Source organism: Primulina eburnea, chromosome 2, assembly GCF_022965805.1.
Source record: "Primulina eburnea isolate SZY01 chromosome 2, ASM2296580v1, whole genome shotgun sequence".
NCBI classification, from domain to species: domain Eukaryota; kingdom Viridiplantae; phylum Streptophyta; class Magnoliopsida; order Lamiales; family Gesneriaceae; genus Primulina; species Primulina eburnea.
Window position 1 is genome coordinate 44,512,087 of NC_133102.1, and position 13,936 is coordinate 44,526,022.

At 30.1% G+C, this 13,936-nt stretch overlaps 3 protein-coding genes and 1 non-coding gene across 5 annotated transcripts; 2 read left to right on the forward strand and 2 right to left on the reverse strand.

Moving 5' to 3' along the window:
- Positions 1–41: 41 nt before the first annotated feature.
- On the reverse strand, positions 42–501 carry LOC140824778 (large ribosomal subunit protein eL39x). Its single transcript, XM_073186330.1, has 2 exons — positions 478–501; positions 42–380 (listed from the first exon to the last, which is right to left on the reverse strand). The coding sequence occupies exons 1-2, from the start codon at positions 478–480 to the stop codon at positions 228–230; spliced, it is 156 nt and encodes a 51-aa protein (XP_073042431.1). The 5' UTR covers positions 481–501; the 3' UTR covers positions 42–227.
- A 2,357-nt stretch (positions 502–2,858) lies between these two features.
- Positions 2,859–6,763, forward strand: LOC140823546 (uncharacterized). Of its 2 annotated transcripts, XM_073184947.1 has the most exons (10): positions 2,859–3,075; positions 3,217–3,346; positions 3,739–3,877; positions 3,954–4,166; positions 4,262–4,400; positions 5,556–5,706; positions 5,836–5,945; positions 6,026–6,123; positions 6,202–6,271; positions 6,440–6,763. In XM_073184947.1, exons 1-10 carry the CDS (start codon positions 2,983–2,985, stop codon positions 6,527–6,529), a joined length of 1,233 nt encoding a protein of 410 aa, XP_073041048.1. In that variant the 5' UTR covers positions 2,859–2,982; the 3' UTR covers positions 6,530–6,763. The 2 variants fall into 2 exon arrangements, with proteins under 2 accessions (XP_073041048.1, XP_073041047.1); XM_073184946.1 differs by having other exon boundaries at positions 6,026–6,271.
- A 1,785-nt stretch (positions 6,764–8,548) lies between these two features.
- TRNAD-GUC (transfer RNA aspartic acid (anticodon GUC)) lies at positions 8,549–8,620 on the reverse strand. Its single transcript has one exon. It is a non-coding gene; the product is annotated as a tRNA-Asp (tRNA).
- Positions 8,621–8,659: 39 nt separating this feature from the next.
- LOC140824779 (uncharacterized) lies at positions 8,660–10,157 on the forward strand. The gene is made up of 2 exons (XM_073186331.1): positions 8,660–8,853; positions 9,656–10,157. The coding sequence occupies exons 1-2, from the start codon at positions 8,675–8,677 to the stop codon at positions 9,879–9,881; spliced, it is 405 nt and encodes a 134-aa protein (XP_073042432.1). The 5' UTR covers positions 8,660–8,674; the 3' UTR covers positions 9,882–10,157.
- Positions 10,158–13,936: the final 3,779 nt, after the last annotated feature.

Genomic DNA, 13,936 nt, shown 5'->3' on the forward strand with positions numbered 1-13,936 from the left:
TAAAAAAAATTCAAATGTACAGGAAATAAATTAAAGCTAGATTAAAAGAATACAAACACAGTTTCAAAATGCAATTGTTAAGAATCCATAACATTAATCAAAACCGGCTTAGAAGCGTTGCATCACAAAACATAGGACTATCTATTTCATTTAAATTATAACATGAAATCCAAAGGAGACAAAAACATAATCTTAAGCAGGGGTAGGTAAGATAGAAACGGCGTCGCTCAGAATCCGAGCTTGGTACGGCGCCAATGGCGGCGCTTGGCGTTGTAGCGGATGGTGTTGTCAGTACGCATACGGATCCAGTATGGGATAGGCCTATTCTGCCTCTGTTTCTTCGCCAATTTCTTCTTTATCATGAACGTTTTGTGGGACGGCTGCTCATACAATCACGCAGACAATATATTCATTCAAACAAATACAAAGACGCTCATTTGTAAGCGTAAATAGAGAAAGGGAGAAACATAACCGTACCATCTTGATCCCCAGTGGCAAGAAGCTCTCTGCTCTAGGGTTTCGGCTGGGTGAAATTTTATTTTCGGATTGTTGCTCTGTGCGGCTGCTACATGAACCCTAACACTGATAAAGAAATTTAGTATATACTTTCTGAGGCGGACCCCATCCCATCCCCACTGATAAAGAAATTTAGTATATACTTTCTGAGGCGGACCCCATCCCATCCCCCCCCCTCCCCCCCCCCCCCGTAAAATTCACGTTAAGTTATAATCATTAATATTTATAAATTATTTTTATAGTTTTAATTATTATTTAAATAAAGATAATTCAATTATATTAAATATGAGATTGTAGAGATAATAAGTGAATTTTTTAATTTTTTAAATGAATTAGATATTGAAGTTTAAGTAAATTATATGAAAAACATTACATATCTAAACGAATATGATATTGACAAAAATTTATTTGAGACGGTCTCACGAGTCGTATTTTGTGAGACGAATAACTTATTTGTGTCATCCATGAAATTTTTTTTTTATGTTAAGAATATTACTTTTTATTGTGAATATCGTTAGGGTTGACTCATCTCACATATAAAGATTCGTGAGACAGTCTCACAAGATACTTACTCTATGGTATTTTCGTAAATCTAATTGATATTACAAAGTCGAATCATTGAAGGTTATACGAATCACACTATAATAGTTCGAGTTGATTCATAAAATTTTCTTGTCATTTTTAATTATTATTTGTTTAAATATAATTCAATTATATTAAATATGCTATTTGTAAATATAGTATGTGAATTTTAAATTTTTAGAATAGATTAGATATTGTAGTTATGAGTAAATTATAAGAATATATTACTTATTTAAATGAATATGATATTTTCATTAAAAAAACTAATTTATTTTACAAAATCAGACAATTAAAAACTTATATCTTTGTCTAGTATAGATTCATGGAAAATGTACATTGTGGTAATAAAATATTTTAGTGTTTTTCAAAATAATTTTTACGATCTTTTACAAAATAAAATAGATTATAATTATAATTGTTGTAATTATTATAGTTTATATACTTCATAGTATACACAAAATCATGAATATTTTATTTTGTTTTATCTATTAAATAATATCATTCTAGAATTTGTATTTTTAGAAGAGATTATGAATATTCATATTTAAATAATATTTAATCTTAAAAATTTTCTATTATAAGAAAATAAAACGAATCTTATATGTAACATTATTAAAAAAAATTGAATACAAATGTAAGAATCTATATATGTATAAAAGCAGAGTTTTTGCTAAAAATAGTAATTTTTCGTCAAAATACATTTCTAAAAAATAAAGATTTATCATAAATAATGATATATGTGTACTGCAATAAATGGTCACTTTAATTATTATTTGTATTGATTATATCAATTCATTTAATTCAATTTTGAATTAAATTAATTTATATTAATTCAAATGTAATTTAAGTATTACATGTTTGTTATGTTTTTACTCATATTAAAACTAAATTCTATTGAAAACATAAATTATATTAAAAAATTTGTATTGATTATATCAATTAGTTTAATTAAAACAGTATAAACAAATTTAAAATACAAATTATTGTAATATTCAATATCACTCGTGAGGTAAATCATTCAAAAATAAAAAAATTTCTATTTTAAGTAATTCCCTGCTTAAATTACTTACTAAAAAAGAAATACAATATTTAATTAGTTATTTAATTTTTCTAAAAATAAAATTGGTTCAATGTTAAAATTATCACTACAACCAGATTTTCCAATGAACATTAATTTACCATTTAATAATCATAATTTTTTTTATCTCAAAAACATATTATTTTGAAATTACCTTAATTTGAAAGAATTAATGTGTTGTAAAACTATGTTTATATTGTATATCTTGAATTGTCTTCTTAAAAATTCAAATAAGAGAGAACAAAAAAATTAAAACATATAGATTCAAAAAAGTTTCAAATGGACATTAAATAACTCTCAATAAACATGTATATTACCCTCAATAATCAGAAATGTTTGACACACAATGCATACAATTCGAGATTTTCATAATTTGAAAGAATTAATGTATGATAGTGATTATTAGCCAAAAAAAATTAATCGACATGTGTTATATTTAAGAAATTTTTTTAAAATTAGCGAAAAATAGTTTTTATCTTTATATTTTTTAATTATATTATTTTTTTAAATTTAAATATCTATTCATTTTCATTAATTTTTAATAATATCATTCCGTGCATCGCACGTGTTAAATATTAGTTTTATTTATACTTTTGTACAAAAATATTTTAATATAAATCGAAAATATAAATATTTATTTTTTCTTTTTAACTAATCATTTAAAAGTTAAAACAGGTATCATTTTGCGAAACCTTTTCGCGACACAATCCCGGAATTAGGGTTTACGTTCATCCCTCTTTCTTATCTCATTGCTTTACTCTTCACCATCGGATCTCTCTAGGGTTCCAAATCTACGATTAGAGAGAATGGCGACCGTTGTCCCCACATCAGAAGAAGATCCTGCCCTCTCCGTCGTTCGTTTTACTGCCGAGTTGTCATGGGGAGATGCAGGTCCTGAGGTAATAGTTACACAAGATTTATGGGCGCATTAAATAATGCAGGTTTTTGTGGATATGTATATGGAAGTTTGGTGATTGTAGTTGATGTTTGGTTATCGTCTGTGACGGATTTTTATGTAATTTTGATGTCTGTGTCGAAAGGTGGCGGAGGGTCAGGTCAGTAGATTGTTGGCGGAAGCTGGAGAATGTATGGTTCAAAACCGGTGGTTGGATTTAGCTTCGTTGATGCTTACCTCTGCCGATGTGATCTTCTCGAAGGCTTCTGAAAAAGGTGATATAATTCGCATTGGATGAGTCTCTTTAGTTGTCACTTGAATGGTTCTGATGTTTTAATAACTATGTGCTGTGTGGTCCAGTTTTCCATTCTTTGTTAGGGTAATAGTAATACCCAGTTTGCAATTGAAATGAGTTAAATCATGAAAGAAAATCTTGTGTAAAAATAATAATTTTTCACAGTTAGATGTTGATATGATGTGTTTATTTGGTCATTCTGATTGAATTATGTGAATTTCTCTTAGAGGATTATGTGTTATTTTTTGTTCTTCCTGGTTAGTTTTTGAATATGCTCTGATCATTAATATTGCAGTTCTAGTATGTTTTTATTCTAAAAGTATTTTGGTTCTTTAGATGTTTCTGTCTGGGTTCTAATTAATTTCATTTTAGATATTGAATGCATATATATTGTCATATGCAACCTTGTTAAGAAGCCTGATAGTCTTGATCAAGCGCATGAGATGGCTGAACTCATATCAACCAAGTTTACTCAACAGCCAAACAATAAGCCTGAACTGCGCCTGAAGATGTAATATAACTATTTTCAATTAATCATCAAGATCCTAGCATCTTATAACTGATGTCTAACATTTTCCATTATATAGTCTATTCAACCTCTACAACCTATTGGAGAACCCGTATAGCAGATTCTTTGTGTATATGAAGGCACTTAGTTTGGCAGTTAGTGGTAATACTACAGAACATGTTGTTCCATCTTTCAAGAAGATGGATAGTTTTCTCAGGGAGTGGAATCTTGGGGTGAAGGACCAGAGAGTTCTCTTTCTCACCGTTTCTAATATATTAAAGGAGACTAAGAGGTAAGTGATTCGATTTGTACACTTTTGCAGTATCTTTTTCTATACAAAGAACTTATTCATCACGTGATGATCAAACAAAATTCTTGTCTTTCCAGTACTGCAAGAGACTCTTTTAAATTTCTTGTCAAGTATCTGGCTACTTTTTCTGGGGAAGATGCCTCAACTCTTAATGAGGCTAAGCAAGAAGCTGTTCGAGCTATTATTGAGTTTGTTAAGGCACCTGATATGTTTCAGGTAAAATTCTGCTTGATTTCAGTTGTGAATGTTACAAACTCTTTTCCATCTTTTTGTGCTTTTGATCTTGATTGTGTCCCTAATTATGTTGGTAGAATATATTGTGGATGTCGTTACTTGCTTGCGATGTCTTCTGGCTGCTCATGTGTATCTTTTATGCAAGAATTGTTTGTTTTTACCTTGTACCATCATTGATGTAAAGTGCCAATCGAAATTTTTTATTATAAGAGAAACATAGTTCTTCTCTTGGTGCGAATAATGGAACAAGTTGATCCTTTTAAATTTGAATCATAATAAATATTTCCTGGATGTGCTGTTATTGATACAAAAATCAATGAACTTCTTGTTACCAACTTTGAGCCCTACCTTGAGAACATTAATGACAATCTCTCTGCAGATATTAAATTTTTTATTTCCAGAAATAAAAAATAAGAGTGTTACAAGCTTCAACATCTTTAAAGTTTTAAGTTCATATTCAAATGTTAAGCAATACAATATTCTCATGAAAAGATTTTGTGTTTAAGAAGGTACCGTTGTGACCCAAAAGATTTTGTGTTTTAAGTTCACTCCACTATCGTGAAGAGTGATTTAGTATCTCTTACAAATTATGGTCTGAGTAATCTAATTCTTTTTAAAACTATGCTGAAACAGATTTATGATTGGTTAAATTTGAAATACACTCCATTATTATATCAGTTCTCATGCAATTTTATGTTCAGGACCATGTGGGTCTCTTTCCTCTTCCTCGCAATGAGGACGACGGTGCTTTTTCGCCCTATCCCTCTTAAGAGATCTGCTGATGAATAAACATTCAATATGAGTCCATAAATATTAGCAGCACTGAAGCAGCTCTGAGTTTAGTCTTGTTAGTCTGGGTTAAAGCAGTTCTGTGCACTTTTGTGTCTAAGGTGGTTGCCAAACATTATTCTCCCGAACAATTTTTCCAGTGTTTTGTTAATTTAAGCATGTGTCTGCAATACATCCTCACTTCATTGTCTGTCCCTTAGGTATGATATGATTGTATTTTTGGTTTATTGTTTTGGCATTCTCTGCTTAACGCATCGCAATGTATCTTAACACATCTCAATGTGGCTTGTTTACTAGCAAGCATTTATTTTGGCCTTCTCAATTTCTTTATTCTATTTTGTGCACCAGAGTGATTTGCAAGATATGCCAGCTGTGGTTCAGCTGGAGAAAGATGCTACATATTCCACGGTGTATCAACTTTTAAAAATCTTCGTGACTCAGAGGCTGGATGCATATTTGAATTTTCATGCGACAAATCCCGCTTTACTTACAAGCTATGGTGAGTTATCGCGTGTCTTCTTGCATTCGAACTATTGCATGCTTTAAGCCTCATTCAGTAGGTTTGTTCAACCTAGTGGCAACGCTTCTACGCTCTTCAGGTACTTAATGTTTCTATGATATGGTGTAGGTCTGGTGCATGAGGATTGTGTTACTAAGATGAGGTTGCTATCCTTGGTTGATCTTAGCACTGATGAATCTTGTCACGTTCCTTATTCAGTGATTAAGGACACACTGAAGGTAATGCCTTTTCTTTCCGCGTGTGGGCATAACTTCTAATTTAAATCTCTATATATTTCTGTGCTTCGTGGCTTTCTTAGATTGAAAGCAATGAGGTCGAGCCATGGGTTGTGAAGGCAATAACAGCAAAATTGATGGACTGCAGGATTGATCAGATGAACCAAGTAGTCATCGTGAGGTACGTAATATACTTGTTAGATCTATATGATTTAAATTGCTATGAAAAGCGTCTACAAGTTGTATTATTGTGTTGCAGCCGCTATGCTGAACGTGATTTTGGACATCAGCAATGGAAAGCGCTTAGATCAAAGCTTGGAGCATGGCGGGTAGGATTCACTCTGGCATTTCTAGTTTGATTATATAAATAGCTGAATCAGAGATCGTGCACTCTTTAAGATCAAACCGATTTAAAATAAAAAATAAAGAACAAACAGTTTTATTTGTTATATATTTCATCGGGTTTTATGACTGATTTAAATGTCAATTTTTTTTAGGGACACATTTCTAATGTGATTACTACCATCCAAGCGAATAACATAACTGAAAATGGCACTAAAGCAGTGCAGGGCTTGGCGATTCGCTGAGGCTTTTATTCTTGCCCTATTTTAATTTGGTACGAGTCAAATTGTATTTGTCAGTCACACAAAGGTCTGATCCCCTAGAATCTCGACCTCAGGCAAGTCACATTGCTCTAGTTTTAGTTGAGTTTTTATCAAAGGTGTTTTGTAGCCGAACATGACCATGTTTTGTTTTTGTAGCCGAATATGACCATGTTTTGTTTTAATAAATATTTATTGAAGAGCCACATGAATTCTATATTTGTTGACGCCGCACCCTTCATACGACCTTTCACTAGATTGTCTTGGTTTTCATTTTTTCCCCTTGCAGTGCAAGTGATTAAATATATGAACCAGGCATCTTCGTACTCCAAATAATGTCGTTTTCCTGGGTTTTTTTTTTTGTTGCGACGAGTATATTTTTTATAATGACATTGTGAATATCGGATGAAATTAGGGTGAACCCAAGAATTTAATGGGAGTGAGTGCTGTAATTTATGCTAGTGAATATTCGTTGCCTGTGTATATAATGTGATATATAAATATTATCTAAATATAATGACAGTATAAAATATATTCATTTGGATAAGTTATATTTTCATAAAATTTTGAAAACAAAAGGATAATTAGAAAAAAATGAAAAATTGGGTAGAATATATGGAGACTGTCGGAGTAAAGAGGGATAGGGGTGTTGAAACTTCAGATAAAATCGAAAATTCAAACCGAAAAAACCGAACACTGAATCGAATCGAAAATCGAATTTTATAATTTGGATATAAATGTTAAAACTGTAATTTATTTGGTTCGGTTTCAGATTATATATATCAAAACCGAATCAATTGAAAAAATTGAAATTTCATTAAATTAATAATTTTATTTTTATTATATAGTTTTTGAAATGATATCATGAATTATTTTGAATAAAATTTAGTTGATTGTTGTTTATGTGATTCATTTATATTTCATATTTAAATGTTTTATTAAGAAATCATGTAAAAAGATAACATGTTATATTTAACAATATACTTATCTTATTAATTTAAATTATAATTGTATCAAAACTGAAATAACCGAACCGAAGACCGAAAAAACCGATCGATGAACATATATATTTGTAAAACCGAAAAAATCGAAATAAAAAATCGAAAACCGAACCGATCAATGAACATTCCTATATATGGATAGTGGAGAATAGAAAATGAGTATTAGTAGGAAAGTAAAATGTATTGCTGATATTATAATAATGTTATCCATAAATAAAATGGATGAAATTCTAAATCCATGAATTCAAAATCCAATTCTTCCTCCAAATCCAAATCCCATTTTTTAAGCATTAAAACACACTGTAAATGTAGCTGTGCTCACATAAACAGGGCTTTCAATGCTAACAATCTGTTAAACACAAACGCATTAGCTTATGTTATATACAAGCAGACGAGCACGCGTGTTATTGTTAAAATAGTAACGAGTTTATTTAATCGAGAGCTGCTTTTACATTTGTTTTGTTTTAATTTCTTATTTCTCAAGAAACTCTCTCGATTACTTTTTATATTTCTAGTTTTAGAATGCTCCTCGAGACCGAGGATGTGAGCATATTAGAGAGGGATACAAAATCTTCCACGTCCTTCAACTATCAACCACCATATTTATCAGTCAACTATCAACAACCAGTATGTCGACTAACAACTACCATAAATAAATAATTAATTATGCTAATTAATCAACAGTAAGTAAAAAATCACATACATTAGTTGGCATTAATCAGAGGATTTTTCTCCCTCGACCAAGAGCTGATTCTTAATTTGTTATCCCTTTCCTCTGAAATTGTGTTCTTTAGATTTTGTGATTTGCAAGAAAGCGCCATATAATAAATAATCAAACTTAGGGATCAAAATATTTAAGGTTGGATCCAAATCCAGATTCCTTTTACACCAAAACTGGCTCGTTGTAATATAAATGTTGTGGACAAGAAAATATTGGACCTAAAAAAGCCCAAACATGTATTGGGCCTTATTTAGAAACCAAAAATCAAAACACCAAATAAAACGCCGTTGCCGGGGATCGAACCCGGGTCACCCGCGTGACAGGCGGGAATACTCACCACTATACTACAACGACTTTGTTGTTATGACGTTGTGAAGTTAACTAATATATAATAAACTAAATGAAATCATGTCTTCCGAATTGGAAGATAAGGCTGGGAAGAAAGAAGCGAAGCTGAAGAAACAACGAAAGATGTTCGAAAACATAACAGCGTCTGAAATTGCAGGCTATGCTGTGGGGGCTCTCATGCTTTCCGCTACCATTTCTGCTCCTAAAATCGATTCCTTTATTGCCTCTTCCCAACGAAGGTACTCCACACCGATACCCTTTTATCTCTTCGAATCACGAGTTGGAAATTTGGAGATTTTCCTTTCTTTTTTTTTTTTTTTTTTTTCCTTTTTCTGGGTTGTGATTCCAGTTCCTGTAAGCTTGATTGATTAGCTGAAAACCTACTCCAGATTTGAATCTTGTGTCAAGTTTACTTTCTTTTGGTTTGGATTGAATCTGCTTACACCTGGAGAACAAAGTTCCTGTTATGTTGAAATCGTTCAATAGCAAGCATACGACTGTAGAGTTTTGAATTAAATTGAAGGGATTTTCCCGGTTCGATCTTCAGAAATAGAGTATGGACAAATAATGGCTATGCTCTCACTCTGTAACTTATCAATATATTTCTCCGACCAATTTGGATCTTTTGGGCATTAAATCTTCTGTAGTCTTGAACTTGTAGAAGATGATAGTTTCAACTTTTAAGGTTAAACACGTGTGCAAGCTTCAAATCTGGTCCTAGATTTAATGTCCAAAGCATTTACGTAAGGTTGGTAAAGTATCAGGCAATAATGGCCATCCTAAGTTCACCACCTGAAACTGGGAATATGATTGCTAAATTTAATATCCAAAGCATCAACTTACTTGAATATAGAAAGGTTTATGCTCATAAATTGACTAGAGAGAATTTTATGCTCCAAGGATAACATCTTGCTCCGATACCATGTTAAAATTGATCGTGTCAAAGCTCAAACTCATGGGATGGGTGGCAGAACCATTGACAATCTTATATTTTGACATATAAATGAATTCTGATGCATTGAGTTGTTCCCTAACTAGCAGTTCTTTGGGAATGTGCAAGAGGTGTGGTGACCTGAAGCTGGTTGCCTGCTCCAGATGCAAAGGCTCTGGATTGATTAAAGAAGGTGGGCTGTTCAGTTTGATTCCTGTTGTTGATCAGAATCCATCCATGGATGGAAAGTCGAGATTGTCTCGTTGCAGCAATTGTCTTGCCAAAGGGCATTTTTCCTGCCCAGAGTGCTCCAAGATTCCATCAAACGAAGCTTGAAAAGAACTAGTCCTTAAACTATAATCTTTCTAAAGTTTTACATAGTACACATATATTCTGTGTCTTTGTCATGTGATTCTTCAAGGAATCTGCCTTGTGTCTCAAGTCTCAACGAGGTTGGAGTGATGTTGGCAATTCTATTGTTTGGGTTTGGTATGGACAGAGAGAAAACTTCTTGAAATGGGGATTATGAATCATGGAATGTGTAATATTTTCTCCGTGTGTGTAAAACATATAATTTTAATTAAAGATGATTTAATAAATTATTTTTGAACATATGTATTTTGCCAATATGAAACCCAAATTTGAAATTTGAAATTTGAAGTTTGAGGGATAGGTGTGATTAGTAAATTCTCTTCTTCAACGTTGTTTTTAATGTAATCAAGCCGTTAACGCAACATCTAATTCGATTGTGTTAATTTAAGTTTATGAAGTAGATTTTTAAAGATTTTTCAAAACATGTTTGGTCAATGTTAAAATCTATGTTAAAATCATTTTGATTTAAGCTGGTAAAAAAGAGAATATGTTGTCCACCAATTGTGCTAACTTCTGTGTTCATTATTGGGATATCATTCACTTATTGAATGTGATGAAGTATATCAATATTATATATCATATAGGTGAGTGACATTTTGTTGGTGGATATAGAGGTTGACATGTTGATAGACATCATATCAAAACTATATATTATTTTAAAAGCATTTTGATTTAAGCAGTTGGAAAAGAGAATATGTTGTCCACCAATCATATTAACTTCTATGTTCACCAACAATGTGTCATTCACCTATTGGATGTGATGAAATATATCAATATTGTATATCCCATAGGCGAGTGACATCTCGTTGTTGGATACAAAGGTTGACATGCATCATATCAAAACTATATATTATGTTAAAAGCAGCTTGTTTTAAGCAGGTGAAAAAGAGAATATGATATCTATCAATCATGCTAACTTCTGTATTCATCATTTAAGCGTGACATCTATTGGATGTGATGAAGTATATCAATATTATATGTCTCATAGGTGAGTGTCATCTTTTTAGTAGACACAGAGGTTGACAGGTTGATAGGTATCATATCAAAGGTATATATATATCGAACCTAACAGTCAACAAGTTTAAAATAATAGCAAACGGCCCCGTTTTTACTATCACTCGCCGGCGTTTTGGCAGAACTGGACAATTTATCGACACGTGTAAAGTTTTCTTAAATTACTGTGCTGTCGTTCCAGATTTTTCATGCTCAGCGTGTTATATTATGACACGTGCACAGTGGACCTCGAAGCCGTACATCGGAGTCGCAATCACAAGCGCCACGAAATGAGAAGAGACGTGACACTAACGAACTTAAATATTAATTTCTTTCTTTTATTTTGAAACCTTCATTAAGACAAGGATAACTGATACTGAATATTAAAATTTTAAATATATTTTTTAAATTTTTTTGTATAATACGAACAAAGTAAATCATTAACATTTTTATTTGAAAAAAATATTCTTAAAGAATTTAATGTATATAGATATAAGATAATTATCATATATAGTAATGATTTTTTTTTAAATAATTCATGGAATACTAAGTTAAAAAATTTAAAATATACATGCATTATTCATTCAAATAATTAAACTATACGAATTTTTTTACTTTAGTAAATATCGTTTAATTTGTTTATTATATAATATTTATACATTTTTAGTTTATTCAAAATATACATACGAGAGCCGTTGGTTATTATGTAGTAAATTTTTTACATACGAGATCGATGGTATAAGAATATATAAATAAAAAATAGGTAAAATGCTAATTTTAATCTTGTATGTATCGATGTGTGAGACTTTTACCCATGTATGTTTCGCGAATCAATTATAGTCATGTAACTATGTTCGTTTGATCAATTTGAGTATGTCTCATGTGAGACCATATCACAGATTATAATCGGTAAGACGAGTCTAACCTACCCATAATCACAATAAAGGGTAATACTCTTAGCATAAAAAGTAATATTTTTTCATAGATGACCTAAATAAAGGATCCGTCTGACAAATACGACCCTGAGATCATCTCACACAAGTTTTTGACGATCAATTTTAGTCATTCTCATCAAATCACGTAACTATATGACTAATATCTTTGTTAAAATTTATGATATATTGTCAAACATGCGAATATATATCGAGGAATTTTTTAACCACGTAATTACCAAAAAACGATTTGTTATCTATCTAAATATATATATAAAAAAAATAACTTATTTGATCTACTAACTAGTCTCATCTCGGATTTTTGTCTACTCTTCAAACTTTTATTTCAAGACGTACAATTATACTTTATATAAAGTTTAATATATTTTAAAAAACATTTTATTATGTATCCCTGTAATTTATTTCCCATATAATGTATATATTTAATTTGTGTTTTTTCAGCAATGTTAAATTAATTATTAGGGCACAAATTATTTCGAAACATTATTTATGTCAGAGAGTACGAGCAGGGGGTTTTTTTAAAAATATTATAAATTAATAAACTAATCGTAAAAATGTGGCAAATTCTAAAACTTTGTAAAACTAGTACAATCCGGGACTTACTGTCCCGGATTCAAAATTTTTTTTTTTTTAAAAAAAAAAGAAAGCGGGGGCTCGGATTTAAAAATAAAATAAAAGAGATCGGCGACGGTTTATGTAAAACCGTCGCTAGTTGCGACAGTAAACTAAATTCCGTCGCTCGTGCCAACGGTTTTAAGAAAACCCGTCGCTAAGGTAAATCCGTGATCACGGATTCTAAGAAGCGTGTCGTCTGTGTTTTCCTCCTCCAAGTAGAAATGCGGGTATTCTTTCTATCATTGTCGAAAATAATTGTTCCTCATATTCATTCTCGCAACTTATTTCTTTCATTTGATTTATACGTGCAAAATCTATCTTCTCTACTTCGACTATATATTAATATTTTTTTTTTTATTTTATCGTCCATTTCATTTGAAGAGATACGAAGATGTAATGTTTAATTTCGTTGATAATATTATAATTATATATTAAGAATTAATTTTTTATGAATTTTTTTTATAATACTTTTCATTTGTTTCAGATATTAGGATCGTCCGTTGATATTATTACAAGTTCCGTATAATTACGTTTGAGAAGGTAATTTAATTAATTTTTTAATATTTTGTTTGTATTATTTATATTATATTAATGTAATTATAATTTTGTTCAGTAACATTATATGATTAAGTATAATTTAGTTAAACAGTATATTTTTAATATTAATCGCGATATTAAAAAATAGTTTGAATATTTTAATAATAATAATTATGATTTTTTGATTTTTGAAATTATTTCAAGGTTAGTATTTTTAATATAAATAATTTAATTTAATATAAGAATTAGTTAAAATTGGTGTACTTAATACTAATGAAATTATAAAGTATTTTGTTATGTTTTTAAAGTATATTGAGAATAAGTTTTAAAATTTCACATAATTTTAACCTCCGTAATTTATAATACAATTAATATTATAATTATACATATACTATACATAAAATTTCACGTAAATATAAAGTCCGAAATTTATATACATATTCTAATTCCAATAAATTTTGTAGATATAATATTATATCACGAAAATTAAATTTAAATATTGTAATTATTGTAGATATAATATTATATCAAGTAAATATAATTATTGTAATTAAATTAAGTATATTAATTAAATTTTGTAATTATTTTAAATATAATATTATATCACATAAATTAAATATAATTATTGTAATTATTGTAAATATAATGTTATATCAAGTAAATATAATTATTGTAATTAAATTAAGTATATTAATTAAATTTTGTAATTATTGTAGATATAATATTATATCACGTAAATTAAATATAACTATTGTAATTATTGTAGATATAATATTATATCAAGTAAATATAATTATTGTAAGAAATAAGTTGCGAGAATGAATATGAGGAACAATTATTTTCGACGATGATAGAAAGAATAACGCATTTCTACTTTGAGGAAGAAAACACACACGGAAACGGCTTCTTAGAATCCGGGAC

What these genes read in the sequence shown, in the direction of transcription:
- LOC140823546 (XM_073184946.1), top strand. Translation starts at nt 2,983, where the DNA reads ATGGCGACCGTTGTCCCCACATCAGAAGAAGATCCTGCCCTCTCCGTC. An exon ending in ATATTAAAGGAGACTAAGAG is followed by an intron (nt 4,167 to 4,261) that starts GTAAGTGATTCG and finishes TTGTCTTTCCAG; the next exon opens with TACTGCAAGAGACTCTTTTA. An exon ending in TGATTAAGGACACACTGAAG is followed by an intron (nt 5,946 to 6,025) that starts GTAATGCCTTTT and finishes TGGCTTTCTTAG; the next exon opens with ATTGAAAGCAATGAGGTCGA.
- LOC140824779 (XM_073186331.1), top strand. Translation starts at nt 8,675, where the DNA reads ATGTCTTCCGAATTGGAAGATAAGGCTGGGAAGAAAGAAGCGAAGCTG. An exon ending in ATTGCCTCTTCCCAACGAAG is followed by an intron (nt 8,854 to 9,655) that starts GTACTCCACACC and finishes CCTAACTAGCAG; the next exon opens with TTCTTTGGGAATGTGCAAGA.